This window comes from Ptychodera flava, chromosome 9 (genome assembly GCF_041260155.1).
Source record: "Ptychodera flava strain L36383 chromosome 9, AS_Pfla_20210202, whole genome shotgun sequence".
Lineage (NCBI taxonomy): Eukaryota > Metazoa > Hemichordata > Enteropneusta > Ptychoderidae > Ptychodera > Ptychodera flava.
This window is the reverse complement of record NC_091936.1, coordinates 44,105,882-44,131,958: the sequence shown is the minus strand read 5'-3', so window position 1 is coordinate 44,131,958 and position 26,077 is coordinate 44,105,882. Positions and strand designations below refer to the sequence as shown.

The window sequence follows — 26,077 nt, the reverse complement described above, 5'->3', positions numbered from 1 at the left end:
CCAGCTCCCCCCCCCCCCCCACCCCCACCCCCGGGTAATAAGTTCTGTCCAGGCCTAAGCTACGGATTTATGTAAAGTTGCTGCAATTCAATTATCAGGCTTGCGTCGCCCCTTGGACCAAACACAAACAGTTTATTGAATCAAAGTATGTTTTAAATTCCTAGAGCGACATTTTCGGTAACTATGTTACAAAGAAAGCGGGGTGAAAACTTTTCATTTACCTCCGACCACAGTCGCTTGTGATCCGATTCACGTATAAAGTGCTTAGGCTGCATTCGCAGATACATCTGAAGGGGTCATTGGCCGGGGGGGGGGGTTTGAAAAGATCAAGGATATGTCGGGGGCATTTCAAGGGATTTGAGGACTTAAAGGGGGACTTAGGCCTAGAACGAAATTGTCTCTGATTGATATGAAATATGTCTTGGGTTGTCTCTTAAATAAAAAGTCCCAATAAGTAATTGTATTAAAATGCATTCCTGCTTACAGAAACATACAGGTACTTTCTCGCATAGATATTTATATTTATATATATATATATATATATATATATATATATATATATATATATATATATATATATATATATATATATATATATATATATATATATATATACTCTTTCGTTGTTGATTTTATAAAAACTTTATTGTACTTTATGATCAAGATCCCAACTGGGATACGATTTCAATAAAGGCTTACTTTACGTTACTTACTTCTCAATCCTTGCAAGGCAGGTATACACACGAACCTTGAATGTTGCTTGAAAAGCGCGCCCTCACTAGAGACGCCGCAGTTCCTTTGTTACTTGATCACTTCCGGTGTTTTGCCGCCATCTTGCTGGACGCAGTACGCAGTGTGCAACACAGAACAACATGTCTGATCAGGTAAACGGAAAAATCAAATAACAAACGACATTACCCCTCTTTTAATATGACTTTGTAGGCAAAAATTTAGCTCGCAACAGACTTTGGTACTCTGTCCATGGTTTTAAAATTCGCTCAACTTTTATTTGCAGGAACAGAAGCCCGAAGGCAGCAACGGTGGAGGCGGTAGCTCTAGTGGAGCGCCGAGTGAATACATCAAACTAAAAGTCATGGGTCAGGTAAAAGGAGACACTATAAATATTACTTTGACATATGAGTAAGAATCTGGCTTCATTTAAGTGGCTGATGCAAGTCAAAGAGAGGGTTGCGGTCAAATACCAAACAAGAGTGGCTGAAGAATTATGTATGAAGCTGGAGTTGAAAGTCGCCTGGCGCACGTGTGACTTATGTCTGGGGCAACAATACATAATTAAATGGTTATTTGCATAATCAATGCCCGGGTCTTGTTCCAGGAAACAGGGTTTTAACAAATTTCAGACTATACAGTGGATTTTCAGGAAACTTCCAAATATACTGACTTTTCTAATTTTCGAAGTGATACCTGATGAAATAACGATACTCGAAGACAGGAACGTAGAAAATCACACCTATAGCAGTACCTCACAGAAAATAACTCTGACGGTCAACAAAAGAAATACGTCATTAATAGTTACTTGACAAAGTGAAACAGGATGATAGAAAATATAAGTCAAAGACAAACGTAATTCAAATAATTTGTTCTTGCTATAGGATCTAGCAGCCTTTTACAGGGTTAATTTTTTCCCTTTTTTCCAAAAATAATCTGTAGAATCATCTGCGCTCATTGAATTGGGCAATGGTACTACCATTGGTAGAATGTTATGCTGTTACTATGGGGTTGGGTACAAGGAAGGGCCAGGTCATGTACATAAAAATGGTTTGACAAGTTAACAAAATTCTCAGTATGCTCAAGAAAGATTTAGAGGCATGCATTCACAGCCAAAATAGTTTTAGTGAATTTTTTGTTCATATGTAAGAACAAAGTAGCTCAAAATCAACATGGTGTCATGCATGACTCCCACTGAAGTTCAGGCATGTTGTGCAGTGTGTAATATGTAGAGTTACAATCCAAAGTACAGGATTTTTCAAGTTCTGTCTTTTACACAAATTCATTGGGAAACCAGATTGGAGTGGACTGATGCTAACTTTTCGAACAACAGCTTTCTAACAAAAAACAAATTCATTTGTGTATGAACTCTGGGGCATACTTACTGTTGTCACATTAATTTGTAGAAGCTTGTTGTGTTTGATAAAACTTGTCAGTAGAGCATAACTGTACTCTGTTTTCATATAATAACAGTGAAGGCCTATGTCTTTATCAGATTTGTAGGCAAATTTATACTCTAGACTTCATTTCAAAATATGAAAGACGATACTTCTTAAAGTTCTTTCTGCCTTGAACAAACTCAACCCTTGTGATTGAAAAACATAGAATTCCTTTATTAAATCTGTGAATGTTCATCAGTGTATACCTTTCTTTTATACCAGTCTTCCTGTGAGATATTTAATGTTTTTTTATAACCCACAATTTCTTACATCACCTTCAGCTTAAATTGTTTGAAACCAGTGAGGCTGCACATGTCTTATATATTGCATGTTAACAAAGGCTTTAACATTGAGGGTCAAATTAGGAAATGCTTTTGGAAAGTGGACTTGTTTTTGTCATGGAAAATAGTTTTCTTCAAGGTAGTTCTATCCCAGTTAATTTCCTTCAAAATTTCTGCATGTTCTATTCCTTTATCTTCAGTCCGACGACCAACAATATTAGCAAAATAGTGTCAATAAAAGTATTTAGTTGTTCTCACCATGAGATCACAAGATTTGTGAAGATTTCACAAGCATAGACACATGCACTACAAAATTCAACTTTGTAAGAGTAGAAATCTCCAAACAGAATTGTTTGGATTTGGAGACATGTTAAAGAATACAATGTATCAGTTATACTGAACATTATTTTTTAGCCACAGGCATGCCCTACATTGATTTGCTGTTTTTTAGCAACATGCATGTCCTGTATTGATTGGGGTATTTGTAGTTTTTGCCTAAATTCATTCATTTATTCATTCATTCATTCATTCAACTTGTATATCACACAGGACAGTACAGAAATCCATTTTAAAGTGAAAATGTCAACACAGATGAGGAAATTGAAAGAGTCTTACTGCCAAAGATTGGTGAGTATACTTGATAGAAACACAAGAACCAGACTTTTGCAAAACTCTGTAAAGTTTGATGAGCAAACAAGCTCCTTTGTCACAATGCATTATGATCCTGTACAAATATGGTCTTGTTCAGAGATATAGAAAATAGCCGGCAGCCGGCAAAAAACAACCAGCTGTCAGCTAAAATTTGCCGGCTGTGACAATTAAAGCGCAGTGGTCGTCGCGCTGCGCATCCTCCTGAGGGGGTCCCCCTCTGTTGTAAACAAATCCAAAAACGCCGCACATGTTACGGGTTGATTGTAATGTTTGCGATATTGCCGCTTGTTAAAATGGCGGCTGATCTGTCACAAGTATACCAACTAACCAAATGTAACACGCGATAAAAGGTCAATTAATCTAAGTTAAATATCTACTGAATATTGAACAATAATTGCACGCTGGATTGAGATCACATTTGCTCATGATTTTCTTGAATCAGTTGAATGGGGCTCGGCTACTGTTATCACTCGAGCCATAGAGCTAGACGTACGCATGTACGCATGTATACGCCAACAGACTATCAACGACCGGGCTCTAGTTTTCGACATCGCTAGCAAGGACGAGAGCTTTCATTTCAAGAGGCCCGACAGGACTACAAAGACAACAACCCAAACTACAGAAATCTACAGCTCGCAGAGCAATGCCCGCTGCAGCAAGAAGCATCTCTGCATCTGTTCCGTTCCGTGGTCTGTATGAACGTCCGTGTCAAACCGGGTATATGGCGCGCTTCACTCGGCTGTGGAGAATCCAACTCAACTACAAAGTTTACCCCGTTTGGGGGTGCAAACGAGAATTCCGAGTACAGGTATCAAGTCAAGCGAAGGACCTTTCATAGGTCTTCTTGTTATGTGGGGGTTATCTCACTTGAAAGAGGATTCAGACCTACCCGGCAATCAGGAGGTACAACAACGAAGTTTGCCCATCACCGGTAGGCCTACACCAGCTAGCGGTTGGATCACTGCCATGACCGTGCACAGGACCGGGGCACAGGATCTCTCGATACGTCTATGCACGGTGTAGCCGTGCAATTTTCCTGCCAAATGTCGCAAAAACCCGCTCGTTTTGTCTATTGTTTCCTGTCATTTTACTATTCTTACCACGTAATACTAGAAGTAAGTAAGACATGGTGATCAACAGTTGGTTGTGGGCCAAGTCGTCGCGGGCCGGTACGTTGTGGGACCGGATTCTCTATATCCGTGTCCGTCAACGCGGTGACCGTCTCCCAACAACATCTCTCGTGTCCTGCTCTGGCTTCCCGATCATGGTCTTGAGTGTAATTTTTGTGTTAGGCATTGTGCTTGTTGCTGGTCTACATATATAGGCAATGTTGATCATTTTAGTTCTGTATTTTCACTGTACTGTACATAGCATTGTGTACAACCAACGTGATCGCGCGTGATCAAACCTTTTTGTTCACTGTGTCTGCGTGCAGTAAACTCAGCGACATAATGTGCTGAGTGTAGTGTCCCAATGTTCGTAGCTCTACACGAGTTTATAGATAGAAATACACTACTGAAGTTCGTTTCCGATCTTAATATTTTACTATTGCATGATGTTGAGTCTTACAAAGGCGTTAACAAAGTGGGGGACTGCTCCCATCTCACTCCTATTGAAGTTGAGAAGACTTATGTTTACAAAAATTTATGTTTATCAACAAAAAAATCACGCACGCGCAGCGCGACGACCACTGCGCTTTAAGTTTCAGTCAAAAATCAAGACATTTTGCACATACTTTATGTGCACACATACTTCTTGTAAACACATATGATTTTCTTTTTGCCACCTGTGACCAAAATTTTCTACTTCTCTGCTTGTTACTGGAATATTGTTAGAAGGCTGTCTCTTTGATGGCTGTCCTCAAAATAGATCAGCCATAGACAAATCAAGAAGTATTATACCGTGTCTGATCTGACTATATTTTGTTTTCAAGAGCCTTAAATGATGTTTCATTGTGTTCTTCAGGGTGTTCCCATGAACTCACTCAGATTCTTATTTGATGGACAGAGAATAAATGATGACCAGACACCGAAACAGGTATGTTGATCCCTGTTGTTGCTAGATTTTCTCAAACAGGTATGTTGATCCCTGTTGTTGCTAGATTTTCTCAAACAGGTATGTTGACCCTGTTGTTGCTAGATTTTCTCAAACAGGTATGTTGATCCCTGTTGTTGCTAGATTTTCTCAAACAGGTATGTTGATCCCTGTTGTTGCTAGATTTTCTCAAACAGGTATGTTGATCCCTGTTGTTGCTAGATTTTCTCAAACAGGTATGTTGATCCCTGTTGTTGCTAGATTTTCTCAAACAGGTATGTTGATCCCTGTTGTTGCTAGATTTTCTCAAACAGGTATGTTGATCCCTGTTGTTGCTAGATTTTCTCAAACAGGTATGTTGACCCTGTTGTTGCTAGATTTTCTCAAACAGGTATGTTGATCCCTGTTGTTGCTAGATTTTCTCAAACAGGTATGTTGATCCCTGTTGTTGCAAGATTTTCTCAAACAGGTATATTGATCCCTGTTGTTGCTAGATTTTCTCAAACAGGTATGTTGATCCCTGTTGTCACTAGGTTTGCTCAACCCTCTCACCACATGGTTTGGCCAAAACCATGTTGTTAAAGGGAAGAGGCCGTTGGAACTGCACATGTGAGACTTTCTTGTTTACAAACAATGTATTGGATGCACTGTATATAGGTTCATCATGTCAACATAGCTGCGAAATTTAAATTTTACGATGTACATTATGACAAATCAGTTTTAACTGTCATCAATTGCCAACATACCTTGGATACAGTGTTTACATCAGTAGTAGGAGTCCATAGCGACCTTTGAGTGCAGTTAGTGTTAAAAAGGTGGAAACCTTTAAAACATAACACACCTAAAAGTTCAAAACATGGCAAGAGATGTTTAGCACTATGGAAACATTTCTACTGTACTTTCAAGGGATATCAATGTAACATTTGCTGTCCTCTACATTTCCATTCCATTTCTGTGTTTTTGAGTCTGAGCTTACATCTGCAATGAAATAGGTCGTTGTCAATCTACAGTCATGTAAGGGTCAACCAAAATGCATGTAATTTCAGCTTTTTTCCCAACTTAATGTGCAATTCATTCACGTCAATGTCAAAAAACAGGTCCAATAATCAGTATCATTCTCAGGAAGTAAATTACCAGGTCCAAGAAACAAATAGAAAATGACACTGACAAATAAGTTCTATTGAACAACTGTTTACTGGCACTACCTGCAAACCCTAGTCCAGGTCTTACACATACACTATGTCAGACCTGAGTCAGACTAATTCAAGGGCTGACACATACACTATGTCAGACCTTAGTCAGATGAATATAGTCCAGGTCTAACACATACACTATGTCAGACCTTAGTCAGATGAATTTAGTCCAGGTCTGACACATACGCTATGTCAGACCTTAGTCAGATGAATATAGTCCAGGTCTTACACATACACTATGTCAGACCTTAGTCAGATGAATATAGTCCAGGTCTTACACATACACTATGTCAGACCTTAGTCAGATGAATATAGTCCAGGTCTGACACATACACTATGTCAGACCTTAGTCAGATGAATATAGTCCAGGTCTAACACATACACTATGTCAGACCTTAGTCAGATGAATATAGTCCAGGTCTTACACATACACTATGTCAGACCTGAGTCAGACTAATTCAAGGGCTGACACATACACTGTGTCAGACCTTAGTCAGATGAATTTAGTCGTGGTCTGACACATACACTATGTCAGACCTTAGTCAGACTAATTTAGTCCAGGTGTGACACATACACTATGTCAGACCTTAGTCAGATGAATTTAGTCGTGGTCTGACACATACACTATGTCAGACCTTAGTCAGACTAATTTAGTCCAGGTGTGACACATACACTATGTCAGACCTTAGTCAGATGAATATAGTCCAGGTCTAACACATACACTATGTCAGACCTTAGTCAGATGAATATAGTCCAGGTCTTACACATACACTATGTCAGACCTGAGTCAGACTAATTCAAGGGCTGACACATACACTATGTCAGACCTTAGTCAGATGAATTTAGTCGTGGTCTGACACATACACTATGTCAGACCTTAGTCAGACTAATTTAGTCCAGGTGTGACACATACACTATGTCAGACCTTAGTCAGATGAATATAGTCCAGGTCTAACACATACACTATGTCAGACCTTAGTCAGATGAATATAGTCCAGGTCTTACACATACACTATGTCAGACCTGAGTCCGACTAATTCAAGGGCTGACACATACACTATGTCAGACCTTAGTCAGATGAATTTAGTCGTGGTCTGACACATACACTATGTCAGACCTTAGTCAGACTAATTTAGTCCAGGTGTGACACATACACTATGTCAGACCTTAGTCAGATGAATATAGTCCAGGTCTGACACATACACTATGTCAGACCTTAGTCAGATGAATATAGTCCAGGTCTGACACATACACTATGTCAGACCTTAGTCAGACTAATTTAGTCCAGGTCTGACACATACACTATGTCAGACCTTAGTCAGACTAATTCAAGGGCTGACACATACACTATGTCAGACCTTAGTCAGACTAATTTAGTCCAGGTCTGACACATACACTATGTCAGACCTGAGTCAGACTTATTCAAGGGCTGACACATACACTATGTCAGACCTTAGTCAGATGAATATAGTCCAGGTGTAACTCTTATGCCATGTCAGATCTGTATTGGACTAATACTAATGTGGTCCAGGTCGGACACATAATCCTACATCAGACCTTAGTTAGGTGAATTTAAGTCAGGGTTTTAGAGGGAGTAAGTCCAACAAAAAATTCAGCTAGCTTTGCAATCATCTGTTTGGATGTGTTACTCTGGTCCAGGTCCGTTAGTGGACTGCAATTAACCAAGGGTTGGCAAGGACCAACTTTATATCCTAATTACAGAGGACTATTTTAACCCTTCACATGTCCTTGTCCGATTTTATGTTTGTGAATTAGACTTGTGTCACACACACAATAAAGCCCCAAAAAGTTTTGTAGCTGGAAGCAAGTGTAAAATATTCATGTTTGCTGTCTTTTTCTTGTTTCAGCTGGAAATGGAAGATGATGATGTGATAGAAGTTTATCAAGAACAAACGGGAGGTTTTCAGTGGGATATTTGAGTAGCATGATCGAAACAACTCAATATTTTCTCAAAGGCATCGGAAAATTTACCATTGTCCAGTCAGTGTTCTTTTTAGGTCAATATAGTAAACTTCTTGTGTACCCTTTATCAAGATGTTAGCAGATTCATTTCTTTGTTTGTTGACTTCACCAAGATGCTGCAAGGTTTTTGCCCATACCTCTGTAAAAAGGTGTAGCGTACAGGGAATACATACGTGACAGGCAACTATGATACTGCCATATTTACAGGGACTGTGGCAATGACTTGGTCTCCTTACTTTCCTTTTCCTTGGTCTTTACCATTTGTAGCTTTGTATGTAGAAAACAAAAAATACATTAGTGTAGCCCTTTCACCCACCAGATATGGCACATCCCCATTTATTCAGTAGGGTATGTGGACCGATATATTGTTGGGAAATGGGGTGGAAGAGTTAATTTGACCTAGGAAGAACACGCAACTATCTGGAAAAGGAGAACTTTTTTGAGTCTATATTCGGTCGTGATTGTAAACAGAATCTGGATTGGCTCATCATGTCAGAAGTTCTATCTTTAATCACATTTTTTAAAAAAAGCATTTTTTTGGCCCCTCACTCAGTCTTTGTATCAAATGTAAAATTTTGTGATTCCGTTTTTTGTCTCTTTTTCATACACTTTGCTCATTCATAGAACATGGACACATTGATTGTTACAATATCCGAAAAATAGATTTTATGTCTTATCATCTTTCATGTACGATGACAATTATATCAAGCAAGATAGATGTATCTTTACATTCAAATTATGAAATGTTACTTAAATTCAAGTCTGCGTTTAATCTATCCTAAAAAGTACCAGTAAGCAAATTTTTTCTTTGTTAAAACTGTTGTACTGTTCAGTCAGTTTGCATATTTTCATATGCCAATAGAGACATTTGTTCTATAGTGAATCTTCTTCAAAATTCCATTTTTGGGGAGCTGTGATTATGAAATAAAGTATGCACCTTTTTACCCCATGGTTCGTCTTTATTCTGTTGTGGTTTTCAAAATGATCATAAATGTTTTATCGGTGATTGACATGGCTTGAAATGAATGAAAATCATGCTGTGTTCATGTAATTAAATATAAAAAAGTGCAGTCTGTTTTTATGTAAAATTGTTGTCTCTTTAATTACTACAAACTTCGTATGGAGTTGTGATCATATTTGTATCTTGAAGGAATCTGATGTTTATGTGTGCAAGATTACATCAGCAAAGCAATACGTATTGAAATTAAACCACTGGAGAAAGAAAAAACTTAATTTCACTGAGTGGAGTATGGGTGGTGTCACTTTCACAAGCATTCCTATTTATTGGTTTTTCATCTCTTATTATAGACACTGGTGTCATCTTTCTGTGCCACTATGCCACTTTATATCACTTAAACAGTTACAGGAAACTTAAGAGCAAGAATCTCTTCACCTACAAACTACTCTGGAAATTGTTATCTACCAAGTCAGATTAAAATCAGACGTTGAGATGGCGACATTTCCACCCCAGCTTGTTTTTATAGCTGCTAGTTGTCATACTCTATCTGACCAACTGCCATAGAAAACTTGTGTTCAAATCTCGGGCTTTGCTGTAGTCAATCAAAGTTGTGTATTTAAATACTATGCCGCAGTTCATAACAAGCGGTGGTTGTAAACCTTCGTGAAGAAAAGTATATATATATCTATATCTATCTATCTATATATATATATACGGTACGGTATTAATATCATAGTTCTTAGACTATATATTCCTAGTCCGTGCATGTGGGTGTTTCCATTCTCGTGGTGTAGATACTAGTAGTTGTTGGAGTACAAAGCAAAGAGTGGGAAGTTCTTACTCCACTTGTAGCAGCACTTTATCCGAAGCTTTTTCGGCCGAGTATATTTAATAGATAGGACGCGCGTTTAATAAAATCGATAAAAAGAAAATTTCAGTGGAGATAAGAGGCATAATTTTGCTCAATGTTGTTAGAACAACTAAAAAATATATGGCGTCCCTGGGTGGGCTCGAACCACCAACCTTTCGGTTAACAGCCGAACGCGCTAACCGATTGCGCCACAGAGACGTTGTTGTACAATATTGTGTTATAAAAGAATATAATGGCCGTTATTGCGAAATAGCGTTACGAATAAATGTTCTTTGTCGGTAAGAATTAATTCAGCACAAAAACGATAGAAAGATGAAGCTGCTAGTACAAGTGCAGCACCCCTGTTGTAGTGGTTGTCTACAGGCACCACCGAGTATGACGAGCATTAGCCCACGGAAAAGACATGACTTCGATCTGTACCTCCACGCTTGCTTCGATCGAGGATGAATAATTAACAAGTTGTTATGTTTTCTCATATCGTGCTACTTATTAACATTTAAATGTCAAAAAATATTAGTCAGAATGTTAAGTATACAACTGTGATAAAAAAATACGTATTGGTAGTGGTTTGAAGGTTAATAAAATGTTAAAGACACTTAAGCATACGATCGAGGCAAATTTTAATATTCATGACCTAACGCGGCCCCGACATCACATGTCTGTATGTCTCAGTATTCAACAATGGCGAGTTCTTGTTTTAGGTATTGATTCGGTAAAATATTCCCTATGTTAAATTGGTCCTTTTTTGCTTCAGTGCCCCGGGAAACATGAAATCGGAAATCATCGGACCACAGCGTATGAAGATCGAAGGCCGACCATTGTTACACCGCAAGAATATGTCAAGAAATTCCGCTGTTTTTGGCGAGATGCCCTCGAACGTCAGTAACCACCATTCAAATCACGGTGACAATAACACTACGAACAAATCGTTTGCACAGGACGTTTCGAACTCGAAGGACCGTTGCACGCCTAGCATCGTATCTAGGTCGCTCAGCGATCGTGACTTGCAGGATGAAGAGGACAGGACGCGGCTTGAATCCCAAGTAAAGCATTTGAAAGAACTGCTTCTTCTTCATTTAGACGTAATCCAAGAACAACAACGCCAATTACTGGCTAAAGATCGCGAGGCGAAGACGTTGCGATCGGAAAGGGATACGGTAAACAATCACTTTAAACGTCTTCTATTTAATTGTTGTCTCCAAATTTTGGAAATATTTTTGAAATGGTTGTGTCAACTGTTTTTTTACCCTTGTCAAGGAGCAAGGAAGACGCTTGCATAGTAATTAGTTAATTGTTCGGTTTGACCTTCCCAAAAAGGGCTCACCGGTCGATTGCCAAACGCTCGAATCCCATCCCATATATAACATGTCAACAATTAATTCAGTTTGACAATATATTGGTTAGACTTGATGCATGACATACAATGAAAATTGCCATGAAAATTTATATACCGCCGGGTGTATATTTTCAGCGCAAGTATTTACGTCTGCACACAAGGTTTCGCTTCCGGTATGTGAACGTAGTACTTCCGGTGTTACAAGTTCCGCGTCACTGCTACTACTACTTTACACTGTCACAGCAATGCGGTACATTGACTGTAAATATATATTCGTTCCCTCTCTAACATTCAGATCCTTGCCACTAGTAACTGATTATAACCAAAACCCTGATTGAAAGTGTTATGACAGTACAGTAATTGAAATATCTATTATGTAATTTGTTCGGAATGTGTTGTTGGTGGTGCGACTGTACTAGTGTGTGTATTAATGGCCTAGAATACCCATAATTCCATGTTACCGCGAAACGGATAAAGAGGTCAATAGTGAGGGCACTGAAATGTTGCTGTCATATTTGAGCCTCATTTTCAAACAAATGGGCCAAACTAACCGGAAAATGTTGTTACTTAACAAATTTGCCCCGTTTTGAAAAGAGTTATTTTCATATAATTTATTTCCTATGAAATAACTATTGTGGGTATGTATGTGTTATGACACATCATGAACAGTTTTCGTGAAATGTGGTCTCTATTAATATTATTGTACAGTACAAACAGAGAAAAAAAGTACAGCTGAGCTGTCATTTGCTCAAATAAAAATTTGTGTACTTGACAATCTTTTAGCATTAATATTTACTGACCTAGGGAGTTCTTACATTAAGCACTGGAGCTGAATTACCAGTTACATTTCATGAAATTTGTTTTAGTTTCAGCACTATACTTTAAAAACACATGTTTCTTTTGAAAGAAATATTTATATCAGAGGATGATTACATGTAAAAACAAAGGCTGCTATACAAATAATTTTATTCTCGGCAAACAAATATTATAGTTTCCTGTGTCCTATGAATTGACACTAAAACCTTGCATTTTACAATTATTATTATAGTCTTTAATTTATTTCATCCATGTTGCATCTCACTGCAGGATTGTTTAAAAAAAATTGTCTTGACGAATTTCTGTTAGAATAAAAAAAAAATTAATCTTCTAAATTAATATCCTTTCAGTGGTAGTGTTTTTTGTTCCCTTATTTTCCATTTTCATTTCAGCTGAAATGTCGCCTAGAACGGATGGAAAGGCGGATGAGCCTTGCACAAAAAAGTGGACACAAATCTCAGGAAACAGAAGCACCTCAGACAAAAAGCACAACTTTACAAACAAATAAAAGGTAATTTTTACTTTGTCATTCCCATTTACAACCTATTTTTTCATGAGTTATATTCATTCCTTAAATCAAAGGTAGCTTTCCGCCTTTGTTTTGGTATTTTGAGTCAAAACACGATTTTTCTTTATCCCTGAAAAGTATTCCTATAATATTGATCTTCCTTGTGTGTAGAATATCTTGGTCGTGAAGTTCCTGTTTTTGGTTGAAATTTTGGAATAAAAATGTACGAGAGGCACAGGTGTACATTTTGGCGTTTGAGACTACCGTTAAGTCTTGATTGACAAGGGGATTACGCTAAGCAAGCAGCGTCACAGTATTCACATGCACTTACACAACATACGCTGTGAAAATCCCATTAGCACCTACCGTTCACTGCGTGGGTCAAGACCATAGTGTGTACCTGGCAATTAGGCGTCGAAAGGTGGGTCTTACCATTTTTCTCATAGGGGTGGCCGCTCCCAAAGATCACAATTTATCGACACAATCGGACAAGGTCAGACTTATGACATTGTTGACGGTACAATTTCAGATTACACAAATGGCCCACGCACTAAATGTTTTATCTGGGACATTTTGTGCTTTTGTAAAAGCACCAGGAGTGGTGGATAAGTTTCGTAATGTTAAACATCTTTGGAGAGGCTGTCCAGTATACATAAATGGTACGTTCCACTGGCGGCCTTAGTGACAGCGGGAACACTTGAATACCGCAACAGACACCCTTCACACTTCAACATTCAAGCAACATTCGGCCTCTTTCGGCCGAAGTTTCGGCTTCTTTTGGCCCCAAGACATTTCGACACCCCCGTTACGATTTATTTTTTCCCTTCAAACTTATTAGTAACTGACAGACTAGTCATATTCATTAGCGTGACCTTTGCGTTCTGACCAGTATGACTTTTACAGTGCCGTTTAGGCGCCGCTTTTCAAACTTTGACAGTGTCGGCGGCTATTGTTATTGAAAATGATATGAAACTCTTTTCTCACGGTTTTTCACCATGTTCTCACAAACTTTAAAGCATATGAATGCTGACATTATACTTCTCAGTGTTTTGATTTGTAACATTTGGCACGAGTTCCCTAACTAGGTAGTGCCGAAACGTCTTTGGTCGCGTTGCCTAAACGTCTAGTTTGGGGTCAGAAATTGTGCGGCCGAAACGACATTGTGCAAAAGGTCTAGAAACCCGACATTGTCCGTTCGATAAGAATACTAAGTGAGTTGAACAATTGATGAATAAAAATGAAATATCAGAAATCGCGGCACTGGAACTACTTGGGATTAGAAAGTACAAGGTGGAAACAAATTGCATGGGCTTCAAGACAGCGACAGGAAATTTTCCCAAGGCAAAATACCTAGCGATGCAGAAATCGCACGCCACAAAACAATAGCTGCTTTGGTTTGCAGACGTTTTGGCACAATGGCAGTGAACTGATAACGTCGAGGTCGTGTCAATCCCGCGGTCTCGTTTTTCCTTGTCCCATTTCGTCCGCGTTATTACCCAATAATCGTACAATGCAACCACCCTACCACTAAATGAGAAACCGACCTTGACAAGGTAAAAACATACGTCGACTAACAAATGTTCATCGTACACCGGACGAATGTGAATCAAATGATTTTATTGGAATGGACACGACAACATTGTTATCAGTTATCATGGCAGTAGCCAAAATGCTGCAGGACCGAAGACAAATTTCAATATGAATTTGACCGTCACAACGTAATAACGTAATCGCCCTGAGTTTTCATCAACATATCATCATTGGTCGGTAAACCATTGAATGAGACGCTTACGGGCTAACTACTTGAATACAGTGCAAAACACCATCCCAATCCTGAGATTTACATGTAATGAAGACGGGTCTGATATCATATTCGCCTGGAATCGATGGTACTCATGTTGGATACGAACAACAGCAGAGAGTTATCTATCTGTGACGTATGACACTTGACGAGCGGTCTATCGCATGCAACTTGCGCTTGATGAAATGACGTACTTTTCTCTATGTTCATGTTTTCTCAACTTCTCTCCTTTGACTTTTATGCTGCCGACAGGCGATTGGTTCATTTTAGCATAAATGACTCCAGAAACGGTCTTCAGCCACAGAAATGCTGTACAGAGTGAGGACGAACTATTGTCTCAGAAATGCTCGTAGTTTGATTAGTGTTAATCGGTTTTCAAGGCGTGTGAAGATCTAAAAATGGCTGCTCACTGAATCCTCGGTTACTCTAACCGTAATGAATCACAGCATGGAGATGTCTTTTTTATCTCCATGATCACAGACACCGCAAATGTACATCCACATACAAACGCAGATATTTTTGTTGTCAGCCAATATTGTTTTCCCTATATCACCCATCGGGCTCGCTTTCATTCCGCAGCCGTGAGTCGTTTCCGAGGTCGAATCGAATGCTGCCATAAACTTACACTGTAGTGTACGCTTGTCATGGAGGTAATTAGTCCAAGCGCTCGTGTAGACGGCATCGAGATGCCGTAGCAGTTCCGACAGTTAGGTCGAACAGTTAATACTCTATTTAAACCTTACAACTAATCAGTCTACAGATTATGCATAATCCCTTCCCTGGCACTCCCCAACTTTATTTACTCATCAGCTACTGTGTAGATTGCGCTCTAAAAAGAGAACAACGCTCCCAAAATTCACCCTTTTTAGCCTCATTTCGACCGTTGACACTGATTTCAATGAGTGAATATACTGTTGAAGTTGAACACTTTGATTTCACTATCTGGTTTTAGTGTTTTGTCGGTTGAGTACATTGTTTATTGCCATTCAAAAGGAAAAAACCGAACCAATTTACTAAATCGCCTTTTTCTCAGTTCGGCATTTTGTCACATTGCAGCACGTTCAAAAGAGTTTAACTCGAGAACGCGTGAACGGAAGTTCACCAGATTTTCACAGACGTTTGTCAAGTAGGTGACGTCTCCAAAACCGTGTCTCAGTTTCTTTATGAAGATTTTTAAAGTCGAGTTATTGCTGCTTAATTAGGCGGCATTGTAAGACTAATCGGTGGATAAACTTTGACTCAATGATGTGAAAAAAACTAAGGCCTTTTTCAAAAATCTGAGACACGGTTTTGTAGCCAGTATTCTGAAGACCAATTGCCCGTTAACACCTAAACAATAGCCTCTCTCCGCTCAGACTTAAACTTTTTTACGTGAGACCACCCATTTTCTTTACACTTTCACTAAGATCTTCAAAAAAATTCATCGCACACTAATTTTCTTGATAAAACAAAAATATTCATAGAAATAGCTTTCAGGTGATATATAATACTTGGGTAAAAGTACACATCTTGATGGCAAAATTCACGTTTGAAAATAGGTCGTCGCAAAGGTGGAAAGCTACCTTAAATCAAAGTTTGATTGCAGATATGTCCATCATCCTTAGGAAACGTCATAACTGTAAATACGTAATTTCTTTTGTGTTGAAGGAGCCACGTAATTTCAGATGTTCTATGGATGTCTTTTCATTTTGACCTCATGAGGGCGCTGTTATGATCAGCTTTCTGTCCCTCTATGCCATTATAAAACTTTGAAAGAATGGTCATTAAAACTGTGTGTCTTGATACAGATTTGGAGAAGCAATTTAGGATAAGAATCTTATCAGTTAAATTTTTGAGTATCTGTGTTCGCGCTGCCCATTCGCCACGTTCGCAAATGCGAATGGAAATCAGCAGTGGCGAAGAAAAATCGATCCTAATTCGCCACATTGGCGAAAGTGATTTTTGTTGAAAAAATTCCGCAAAATAAGCAAAAACGTGGGGTTTTTAAGTCTTTTGTTGATCTGCGCTTCTCTTTCGGCGATTCGCGAAAAAAAATATATCTACTTCCGTATTGATCTCTCGACGTACGTACGCAATTGCAATCGAGCCAAGTCTCGCGAGAGATTTGACGTCAATTTGTATAGTGTACAGCATGCACATAATGACTATCGCGAGAATTGAAAATGCAGGCAGACGCAATCGAGCCCTAGTCTCGCGATAAATTTGACGTCATTTTGTCTAGTGTACAGCAAGCAAAGCGAACACTCGCGAGAATTGAAACTTTTGCTACAGCAGACATACGCATTTTAATCGTGGTCACAACGTTCGGTGTTGAAATTTATTTGCATCGTGGTCTGGACGTTCCGTGTTGCGCATTTTAATCGAGGTCTTATTTTAATGGTTGTCGATTTGCATCGCGGTCCTCTTGGTCCCGTATTGATGTTCATAAAAATCGCCATCCCAGCGCGCATTCCGTGTTGTAGTCGATTTGCATCGCGGTCACGACGTTCCGTGTTGTTGTTCATTAGAGAGGTTACAATCTAATTACGTGTACGTCTGAAGGCACACAGTGGCGTACGCGTATCCATGATCAGTTGTGATTTTTTTGGTTGATTTTGCCGTATTATTTTTTCAGAAACATACGAAATTCGTCTAAGTTTTAAGAAACAATTAATTTCTCTACGTGAGGACTATTCAAGCTCGTTGTATCTTCGCATTTACCGATTTTCTGTAGGCCTAATACAGTTATTTATGTGGTTTACGGAAATCTTTGTGACAGCTTCAGGTAGAAAGTTGAATTAGACAACATTTCATTTATGTCAGGAAATCATAGCACGTACGTCTTGTTCAGGTGAACTCTACGGAATTTTCTGATATCAAAGATGTTTGCTAATTTACAATGATACTCATACTAGTACTTAACGAGATTTCCTGTCTAAATTCCCGCAAATCACCAAGAAAATCTAAAAATTACTACACGTAATTAAGACTACATGTAGAAGTGTCGTTTGATGACGTTCCGAACGTCTGTGCCACATTTACGAGACGTCTTGTATGACGTGACAAAGACGCTACGTGTACTGATGTAACGCAATAACGTGTAACCAAACTGCTATTTTAATCGCAGTCCGAACGTTCAGTGTTGCTGTCATGCTGTTGATTTGCATCGCGGTCCCAACCTTCCGTGTTGCAGTTCATTTTAATCGTGGTCTCAATGTTGCGTGCTGCTGTCGATTTGCATCGCGGTCCAGAATCAAGCAATTTTCAGTGTTAAAATGAAGACAACTGGATACAAGGTTGATGTGTTGATAGTTTATTCTTGTGCATGCAACCGACATTGGAGATTATAGCATTATAGAAAGCTTTGTTTTCGTAAAAATGTGTGGCTAATAAAATTTGTCTGTGGCTAATAAAATTTGAAACTATTCGCCACAGTGGCTAACAGCTTTCGAAACCCAGCGCTAACACAGAGTATATATCTCAAAATGAAAAATAATAAATGGTATTTTCATCTCTTTTTCACAGGAGAGCTGCAGAAGAGAGCACAACACTGGGCAGTAAAAGATTTCATACAACTTCACAAAAACTTTCCAATTCAGCAAAGTCCAGTACAAAATCAGAAAAACAAATCAGTTTGCTACAAAAAGACAAAGAAAAAGGAAAGGAGAAAGAGGAGAAGTTATTCCGAACTAATGTTCATTACGTCAGCCAGAACAGAGTGCCTCCTGTATTATCTGATGTCGCCTGCTGTGAGGAACCAGTGTTATGTAAGCAAGCTGTGTTTCAAATCAATAATCAAAAAGCTCCTAAATTCTTCATTTCAAAGTAGAGTTATAATCACTTCCTGAGATTGTTTTTTATTTGGCTTCTTATTCTTGTCTTCTGTCTCATTTTCAGTTTCTGTCTTTGCATCTATCTTATGTTCATTGGGTGCATTAAAGATTCCCCCCTTCTGGTACTGTTAATTTTTTTCATATAAACCATTGCCATTTCATTTTCATAGAAATGAATAATCTGAAACGTAGCCCCATCAGATATCAAATTGTGATAAAACCTGATCATGTTGACATGATACAGTAAAGTTTGACCTCCATGAGTACATCAGGGATGAAAATGTTCTTGCCCCTAACATTGATTTTAAAATATTATGCACCTCAAAAGTGAAAGACTTGAACTGTTGCTCAAACTTTTTTCCAATGGAACTTTCAGCCATTCTCTTACCAAGTCAATAAAAATCAGGGGTCACCGTACAAAGTTTGGTACTAGAGGAACTGATTGCCTAATATTTACCCATATTTGATATTTAAAATAGCGGCTTTCCCAGTGTCAACTCTGAGGGGAAAAATAGAATTATTGACTTTTGAAAAACTAAAACTCTGAAAATTTTTCTTACTCCAAGAGCTTTAAAATGAATTACCACAAGTGGTGGTAGACCAGAAAAGTATCGTAAACTTTAGAGACTGATTATCTGTCAAGATGCACATTTTACCCTAAGCAAAGGACTCCACACACTGAAGGACAGACGGAAAATAAGTTTAGGGCAGAGTAATAATGTTTTTGCAATGTCTTTCCAAATCACAAATGTCAGTTTTCTTTGTTTGCAGTACCTGAGTGGAGACTGAACATTGTAACAAGTGTGAGTTCCAGTGAGGGAACTGAGGTATGTGCAGCATCCAGTTCAAAACATATTTGAAGAAATTCAATAAAATACTTATTTTGGTTTTATTGTATAAATTATGGATACATCCTGAATGGTATGATGTTGAGATCAGGTTCTGGTGATCATAACTTTTCATCATTTCAAACAAACGGATAAGAGTTTATCCATGGAAGTGTATTCATTGCCTCTAAATTGTGCATTTATTATGGCTACATGTATGTATTGTCGTTTCAATGTTTTTGAGTGCTGTAGTAGTCAAAAAAAATAATTGTTGCTTTTACATGTTTTTGCAATGCTCCAAATGTACATGTACCTTTTGTAAAGAAATTACCAAAAGAGTTCTATTTATGAAAATTTAGTCCAAGAAAAAACACTATTGTTTTTCAATTCTCATCATCGTATGGTAACAATATTTTAGCACAGATAAAAGTTATATTATCTGTACTTTTGCTAGATTTGCCATCTGCTTTGTTTAAATATTTGTACTGTCTAAACTTCACAGGACTTAGACGACGAAGTCTTTACGAAACGACACCAAAAGTATGAGATAGATGAGAGGAAGCGGAAGCGATGGGACATACAGAGGATTCGGGAATTACGACAACATGAAATGCTTGAAAGAAAACTACTAAAGAAGGACCAACAGACAGACTTATTGACAACTTTCCGACCAAATACTTATGATGGTATGTATAGCCCCTCAGTAAAGGCCATTTTTTATTTCTCAGTGAACATAGATGGGAGTAAATTGCAAGCTGCAATGATGTTTGAAATGCCAAGAGAATGTGTATTATCTTGTAATTTAGCAGTTTCAAGAGCCTCTTGTTGGGGGTCCTCCTTGTGGATCATACCATTTTCATAAGGGGAGGAGGGGTAATTGTTTTCTTTCTGTTTGATGGGAGAGTTTACTGTTGTAAGTTCTGTATGATTCAGTTTATGCTTTCACTACCAGTACCTGCTGTATACTTTCTAGAAGATTACTTTGAAAGCCTGTCTACTACCACCACCAAATCAATTGTCTGTGATATTTTATTCCAGTTGAGAGTGTAGAAGTACATGAAATGTTACCGGTAACTGTGTTTAACCAGCCACTGCCTTCAATGCAGCAAATGTAAGTAACTGTTACCAGTATTAGCAATCAGCAAGGACTTAGTGGTGAAAATTATTATTTGAAGCTAGTGATGCATGTAAAACTTAACATGTTTAAATTTTCTAAAATTTAGAGCTTGATACCAACTCCTTTTGAGGTAGCTCAAGTCAACTACCAATTCCAGAAATTGGTTGTCGTTATAGAATATCTTGTAGTCTGCTTTAATCTATGTAGGCTCATCTTAAATGAAACCATCAGTACTTCTGATATATCTGAATAACCTGACAAACAATTGAAGTTTCAGACTAAAATGTCCTCTCATATGGTGTTTAAGTTTGTCCAGTTGTCCAAACAAATAACTCCTGAAAAGTAACAGTGTGCACAGCATTTTTCATGCAGAATTATTATACTCATAACTACCTTATAACAATCAGTTTTTGTTTCATAAACACAGAATTCTTTTTCAGTCTTGTGTCTTTTTCGTTTTTAAGCACATTGAAAGAATTAAAAAGTACCAGAGATTTATGGGTTATACTCTGTTTGTTTCCCCAGAGATTTTGAGTTGCCTTGGTTTGACGTCAAAACCAGAGAAAAGGAGGACAATAAGCAAAGACAGTCACGGAGATATGGTAACAAGAAGTAGAAAGTTATAATGTTGAAAGCAATCCAGAAAATGAATATATAAGCTTTTGGTAACCTATGTAAACTGTGTATGTCAGCGAGAAAACTAGTGGAATACAGATATCAATGTCCACGTGAAAAAATGGACAAGATGTTCGTGTTTATTACTGTATGAAAAATATCTTTTTGACTGCTTTTTCCTTTCAAAGTTGCTCATCAGGAAAGACTGAAGAATGCTGGGTCCATGCTAGGCTGAAGTGTACTGAACATTAACTTAGGGGGTATGTTTGTATTTATTCTCCCTGAGGGGCACTGTCAGACAAGTACCAATATCTTCCACTAGCAGGATGGCAGCCCGCTGTTCCTCAGGCGTGCTAGGTGTCAAAGCTGCTGCAAAAAGTGTGTATGTTTGATAAGTGCTATTTCAGTGGGTTTACGATGCTTCAAAAAATGCTACATATGTGTGGTAACACATGAATGTTATAATGGATGTATCTATTCCAGAGGCAAAGCCAAAAGAACCCACAGTGGGAAAAGCCCGGACAGAAACTATCAACCCATCAAATTTCTGCCTACCATGCTTCACAATGATGATACTGAAATGTATAGAAATGTAGACATGTAGACATGGTGATTGAATGAAGTTCATTTCAAATGAATACATTAAGGCTCGTCTTATGACATGCTGATACTGTGGTAATCTACTAGTAGCCACAGAGTGTAAGTCTTGCAATCCAACACTTTACTGTGGATTTCAAGACACTTTTTACCAACAACAATGCAAATTTTATGTCTGGGAGACTTCAGCTCTCGAACAATTGAAAATCTAACATTTTTGTCCTCGCAACTGATTGCTATCATTGGTGAATGAAGTTGTTTGCCTTCATGACAACACTGAAATTCATTCAGTCACAGAGTGTGCTGGCAAATAATGGTTTAGTGGACTTCTGTTGGTGGCAGTAGTCTTGAAATGTTATACCCCACATATTCAGACATGATAACTCTACCTTTCTGTATGTTTTAAGGCAGTCATTGCCATGGTAACAACCCATGTACATTCCACTGAATTTTCATCCCCGTAAATCTATGAGACATTGGCAATCTCGTTCTCATCTTCTGTCTCTGTGTCTTTGTCAGTGTCAATGGGTGAATTTTGCCAGAAAGTACACAACCTAGTTGTGGTTTTGCACAGATTGCATACAAAATCATCCTGTCAATGCAATCAGAGTGTGTGTGTCTAAAACCACACTTCCTTCCTGTCTATGGAAACCCCAAGAAACTCCGTCAGGTGAAAATTTTATTCAGTTCTTGATGAGTGAGTTGATGTTATGATGGTGAACAAGAGCTTTGCATTGCACCCTTGGCCTGTAGACTCTTTTCTTCACACATCAAAATTCAGCACACAGTGTTAATATACTCATAGTACGTGTGATTAATAAACACAGTGTGTCTTTGTTTTGAGGAAAAAGGGTTTGTTTAGTGTACCAGAATGTGTTTTCCTGTTTCACAAGAATCATAATTACTTTACTGTCATCGTTACTGTGTATTAAATTGACTGAGTTGCCTTTTGACTTATCATGTTTCAGGTTATTTCACAGGCTCCAGTGTACTTCAGTTCATATCACATCACTATACTTTTATTCATGTCTGGTTTCATTTGTGTGTCAGGTGTTAAGAAATGCAAAACAGATACTCAAATTTGCTTCAAAATGCGCTGCAAATCCCATGAGTTGTGTTTCATTGAAAGGCTTTTCATCATTCTTCATAATCTTCTCTCAGGTCCAAAGTGTGCATTTTGGTTTTCTTTCACTCTGAAAAGTTTGTTCAAAGGTCAAGTAATCAAAAAAGTTCACACTGTATTTTCATGTGAGGAGTAATTTCAGAGATCATTCACAGATGTTGAAAAGATTCAACTGAAGTTCTGATTGGCTAGGTCGGTTAGAGAGGTCACGAACACTTCTGAGGATTTTTTTGATATCTGCTGAACCATCATGCCGTAGTTTGCCGTGATAAACAAATTATCACTTTTAATGGCTAAATGGCTTGTGTTCTGAAAGCTTATCGGCTAGACATTTGGTTAACTGAAATTTCATTGGCTGTATACAGCGGGTTTAAAAGGCATTTTCAGTTAGATACGTAGTTTGCCAGAAGGACATTGACTGGATAACAGCTTTACTGAAAAGGAATAGAAATGTGACATCTTTGCTGGAAACCATAAACTGCATACTGTGGAATATACTTATTTTCACTTGGAATCTATTTTCACTATTTTGCTGGACCCTTTTTCCGCTGAAAGAAAATCCAAGTGAAGCTTGCATGCAGTCACACTAGAAGAAGTGAAAATAAGATCACAGTGAAACATTAAAAATCTTTTTTCAGCTAAAATAAATTCCAGTGAAAATAAAATAGTCCACAGTAATAGGTACACCACACATATACTGGTTGTAACCCTTTGAACCGTTTGGATTTAAATATGATGTCATAGGTTGCATTGATGCAGTCCAAATAGGGTACACAGCAAAATTGTTACTGTGTTCCAAACACATCAACTGTGTTCCCAAACATCAGCAAAACACTGCTCACCTGTCATTGTATAATTTTAATTTTTCAACGTCATTAATTATCATACACGAATCGTCTGCTGCAGACTGAGGTGATGAGGTAACACAGATAATAGCAAAGGGCATTGTAGAAATTGTGAAATGAAATGTGTAAGTATGGCAGCTGAAGTCCGCATAAAACTGGCAAGTAGATGTTCTCTGTAGCTAACACTTTTATGAACTTCGTAGTCTTGTTATCATGTGTCACTGAAATAAGATTCAAACGTAAAATTTACAGGACATTACTTGTTCATAACAGCGCCCTCACAGGTGTTATCTGTCAGTCATTCTCTTTTTCAACAGTCTGATCAGTTGTTTTGAAGTGGTTGGTATTTATGTGCTTTCACTACTTTGGTAACCACACTTAAGTGTGCCAAAGTTTATGAGGATTCTTTTTGTCTAGCAGATTCACACCTTCGTAAAGGTCCTCTGTTTTCCAGATATTTTATTTTATTAAACACAGAAGTTTTCATTATTGACTTAAAATCATGTGGATCGATAAATTACATAGACATAGTTATGTTATTATGTCAGAGAACAGCTGTGACACAGAGATATGCAAGTTTGATGGCAGGTACAGGTGGGAGCTGACAGCAAGGTTTTTCAATAGGTTTAAAGAGTAGGCTTTTGGGTTGTGATTGGCTGCAAGTGTGACCTTTTGTGTTGTGACATGATGGGCTGCAAGTATAGGCTTTTGGGTTGTGATTGGCTGCAAGCATAGCCTTGTATGGCCCTAGTGGTTTGTGATGGGCTGCAAGTATAGGCTTTTGGGTTGTGATTGGCTGCAAGCATAGCCTTGTAGGGGGTGATGGGCTTAAAGATGACCCTAGTGGTTTGTGATGAGTTGAAAGCTGAATATTTGATTCTACCACAGGAATCATGCTTCAAAGAAAGCTTGCACAAATGGGTCCCTGATAAGGGTGAAAGCTACAACCCATTGGATGCAACTTTGGCATATGCTTGGGTGAATTGGGCCAATGGGCTGATAAGATCAATCAGCCTTTAGTGCATTGAGAGTTCAAAATGGTTGAAAAGCTTGGGCTAAGTTGGTCCATAACAGGCTGACATGAATGCATATTTTTAATGGGGGAGGGTAGGGATGTAATGGCGTTAGTATAGCTGGAGGGGCACAAAAGTGAGCCAGATACATTTGCATGAGTGATGATAAGAGGAAACAACTAAGAATACAAGTTTAATGGGCCTTTTCCAGGGCATGTAACTATGTGCTGCTTCCTGTACCCTGATGATCTTCTAGTTTATTAGGGATAGATACTGAAAAGTGTCTGGGTCCACTAATCTCCACTCTTGCTGACAAACGGGACTATAAAATACAGATTGACTGTCAGCAGCTCAGTGGGTCATAAACAGGAAAGGTATATTCGTAACTAAAATATCAAAAGGTTTGATTTTATTTTTGCTACAAAGATTCACTCTGCTATCATTGTTTCTCATCTTCTGTTTCAAGTCATCTCCTGTTAATCTGTTGGTTTTTTTCATACATTTGTTGTAAATGAATGTAGATAAAAAAATTTCCAGTATTATGGTTATAAAAAAAACCTGTGCTTCTCGTAGTGTATTGTATAATATGGTTAGAAATTTTTTGTACCAGGCACAGGTAATTCTGTTAATGTACGCTTTTAGAGCTTTCAAGTTTTCCAGTATAGCTAGAAATTTTAAATGAGAGAGATTGTTCAACCAACAATTATGACTTTAATGTTGAATAAAAATTTCTTTGGATTAAAAGTTGCCTTCGTGTAAGTCTGTAATGTTGAACTAGTAGGCCTGTATAATGTTGGCTTTATGAAGTCAACTGAGTTACTGTTGCTTACATGGTGATCACCCAGTGTTACTGACATGTGTTAACCCTCTGAGTGCTGTAATTTTTCCCGCCAAAATTTTTGTGTAAAATTATACCAATTTTTTATGAATTTGTGTAAGTTTTTTTTGAAAATTTTTGACTCAATGGACATTACATTCATTTGCTACAGTTTTTAATCAAAAGTTGGAAAACCTCTGAAAAAATTTGTCTTGGTTACATTTTATAAAGGCAGAAAAAAATCGACTTTGGCACTCAAAGGGTTAATATTTGAAAATATGGCCTATTCCAAGAGATAAGCCAGTTTTATCATCAACGTGCAAATGACCATACTTAAAAAATTACAGTGGCAGGACTTTGATGATTGCTATTTTGTTACCACCAATGTTCCGACTGAAATCCTAAATGTCACTTGCCAAAAGATCTTAAAAGGTATGCATGAATAAAATTTGTGTTAATCTCGGTCAGCAGCAGCAAATGTTGACTGCACATCTTGGTACTTTTGTCAGTATCAATTTTCCTGCTTGATCAAAACACATTGTACCAGTCAGCCATGTTCACTGAATTCTGCCCTTTATGGTCCCCATAACTAGGATAATTCCCAGCAAAATTTTGCATTTTTTTTCACCGCCACAAAGTGAAACTACACAATCACAAACATGATTTAAAGCTCCAAAGGCTGTATCTTTTGGCTATTTTTTCAGAACTTCT

At 38.1% G+C, this 26,077-nt stretch overlaps 2 protein-coding genes and 1 non-coding gene across 3 annotated transcripts; 2 read left to right on the top strand and 1 right to left on the bottom strand.

Annotated features, from left to right (window-relative positions):
- The first annotated feature begins 749 nt into the window (after positions 1–749).
- Positions 750–9,259, top strand: LOC139141120 (small ubiquitin-related modifier 1-B-like). The gene is made up of 5 exons (XM_070710709.1): positions 750–884; positions 1,016–1,102; positions 2,999–3,076; positions 5,066–5,137; positions 8,196–9,259. The coding sequence occupies exons 1-5, from the start codon at positions 873–875 to the stop codon at positions 8,265–8,267; spliced, it is 321 nt and encodes a 106-aa protein (XP_070566810.1). The 5' UTR covers positions 750–872; the 3' UTR covers positions 8,268–9,259.
- Positions 9,260–10,263: 1,004 nt separating this feature from the next.
- Trnan-guu (transfer RNA asparagine (anticodon GUU)) lies at positions 10,264–10,337 on the bottom strand. Its single transcript has one exon. It is a non-coding gene; the product is annotated as a tRNA-Asn (tRNA).
- A 449-nt stretch (positions 10,338–10,786) lies between these two features.
- Positions 10,787–25,293, top strand: LOC139141119 (male-specific lethal 1-like 1). The gene is made up of 8 exons (XM_070710708.1): positions 10,787–11,296; positions 12,684–12,802; positions 18,105–18,346; positions 19,184–19,239; positions 19,742–19,925; positions 20,278–20,350; positions 20,882–24,240; positions 24,314–25,293. The coding sequence occupies exons 1-7, from the start codon at positions 10,907–10,909 to the stop codon at positions 20,970–20,972; spliced, it is 1,155 nt and encodes a 384-aa protein (XP_070566809.1). The 5' UTR covers positions 10,787–10,906; the 3' UTR covers positions 20,973–24,240; positions 24,314–25,293.
- The last annotated feature ends 784 nt before the right edge of the window (positions 25,294–26,077 follow it).

Excerpts from the sequence above, each read along its gene's own strand:
- LOC139141120 (XM_070710709.1), top strand. Across the intron at positions 3,077-5,065 it reads AGTCTTACTGCCAAAGATTG|GGTGTTCCCATGAACTCACT; the intron begins GTGAGTATACTT and ends TGTGTTCTTCAG. Across the intron at positions 5,138-8,195 it reads ATGACCAGACACCGAAACAG|CTGGAAATGGAAGATGATGA; the intron begins GTATGTTGATCC and ends TTCTTGTTTCAG.
- LOC139141119 (XM_070710708.1), top strand. The coding sequence starts at position 10,907 with ATGAAATCGGAAATCATCGGACCACAGCGTATGAAGATCGAAGGCCGA. Across the intron at positions 12,803-18,104 it reads ACTTTACAAACAAATAAAAG|GAGAGCTGCAGAAGAGAGCA; the intron begins GTAATTTTTACT and ends TCTTTTTCACAG. Across the intron at positions 19,926-20,277 it reads CCGACCAAATACTTATGATG|TTGAGAGTGTAGAAGTACAT; the intron begins GTATGTATAGCC and ends ATTTTATTCCAG.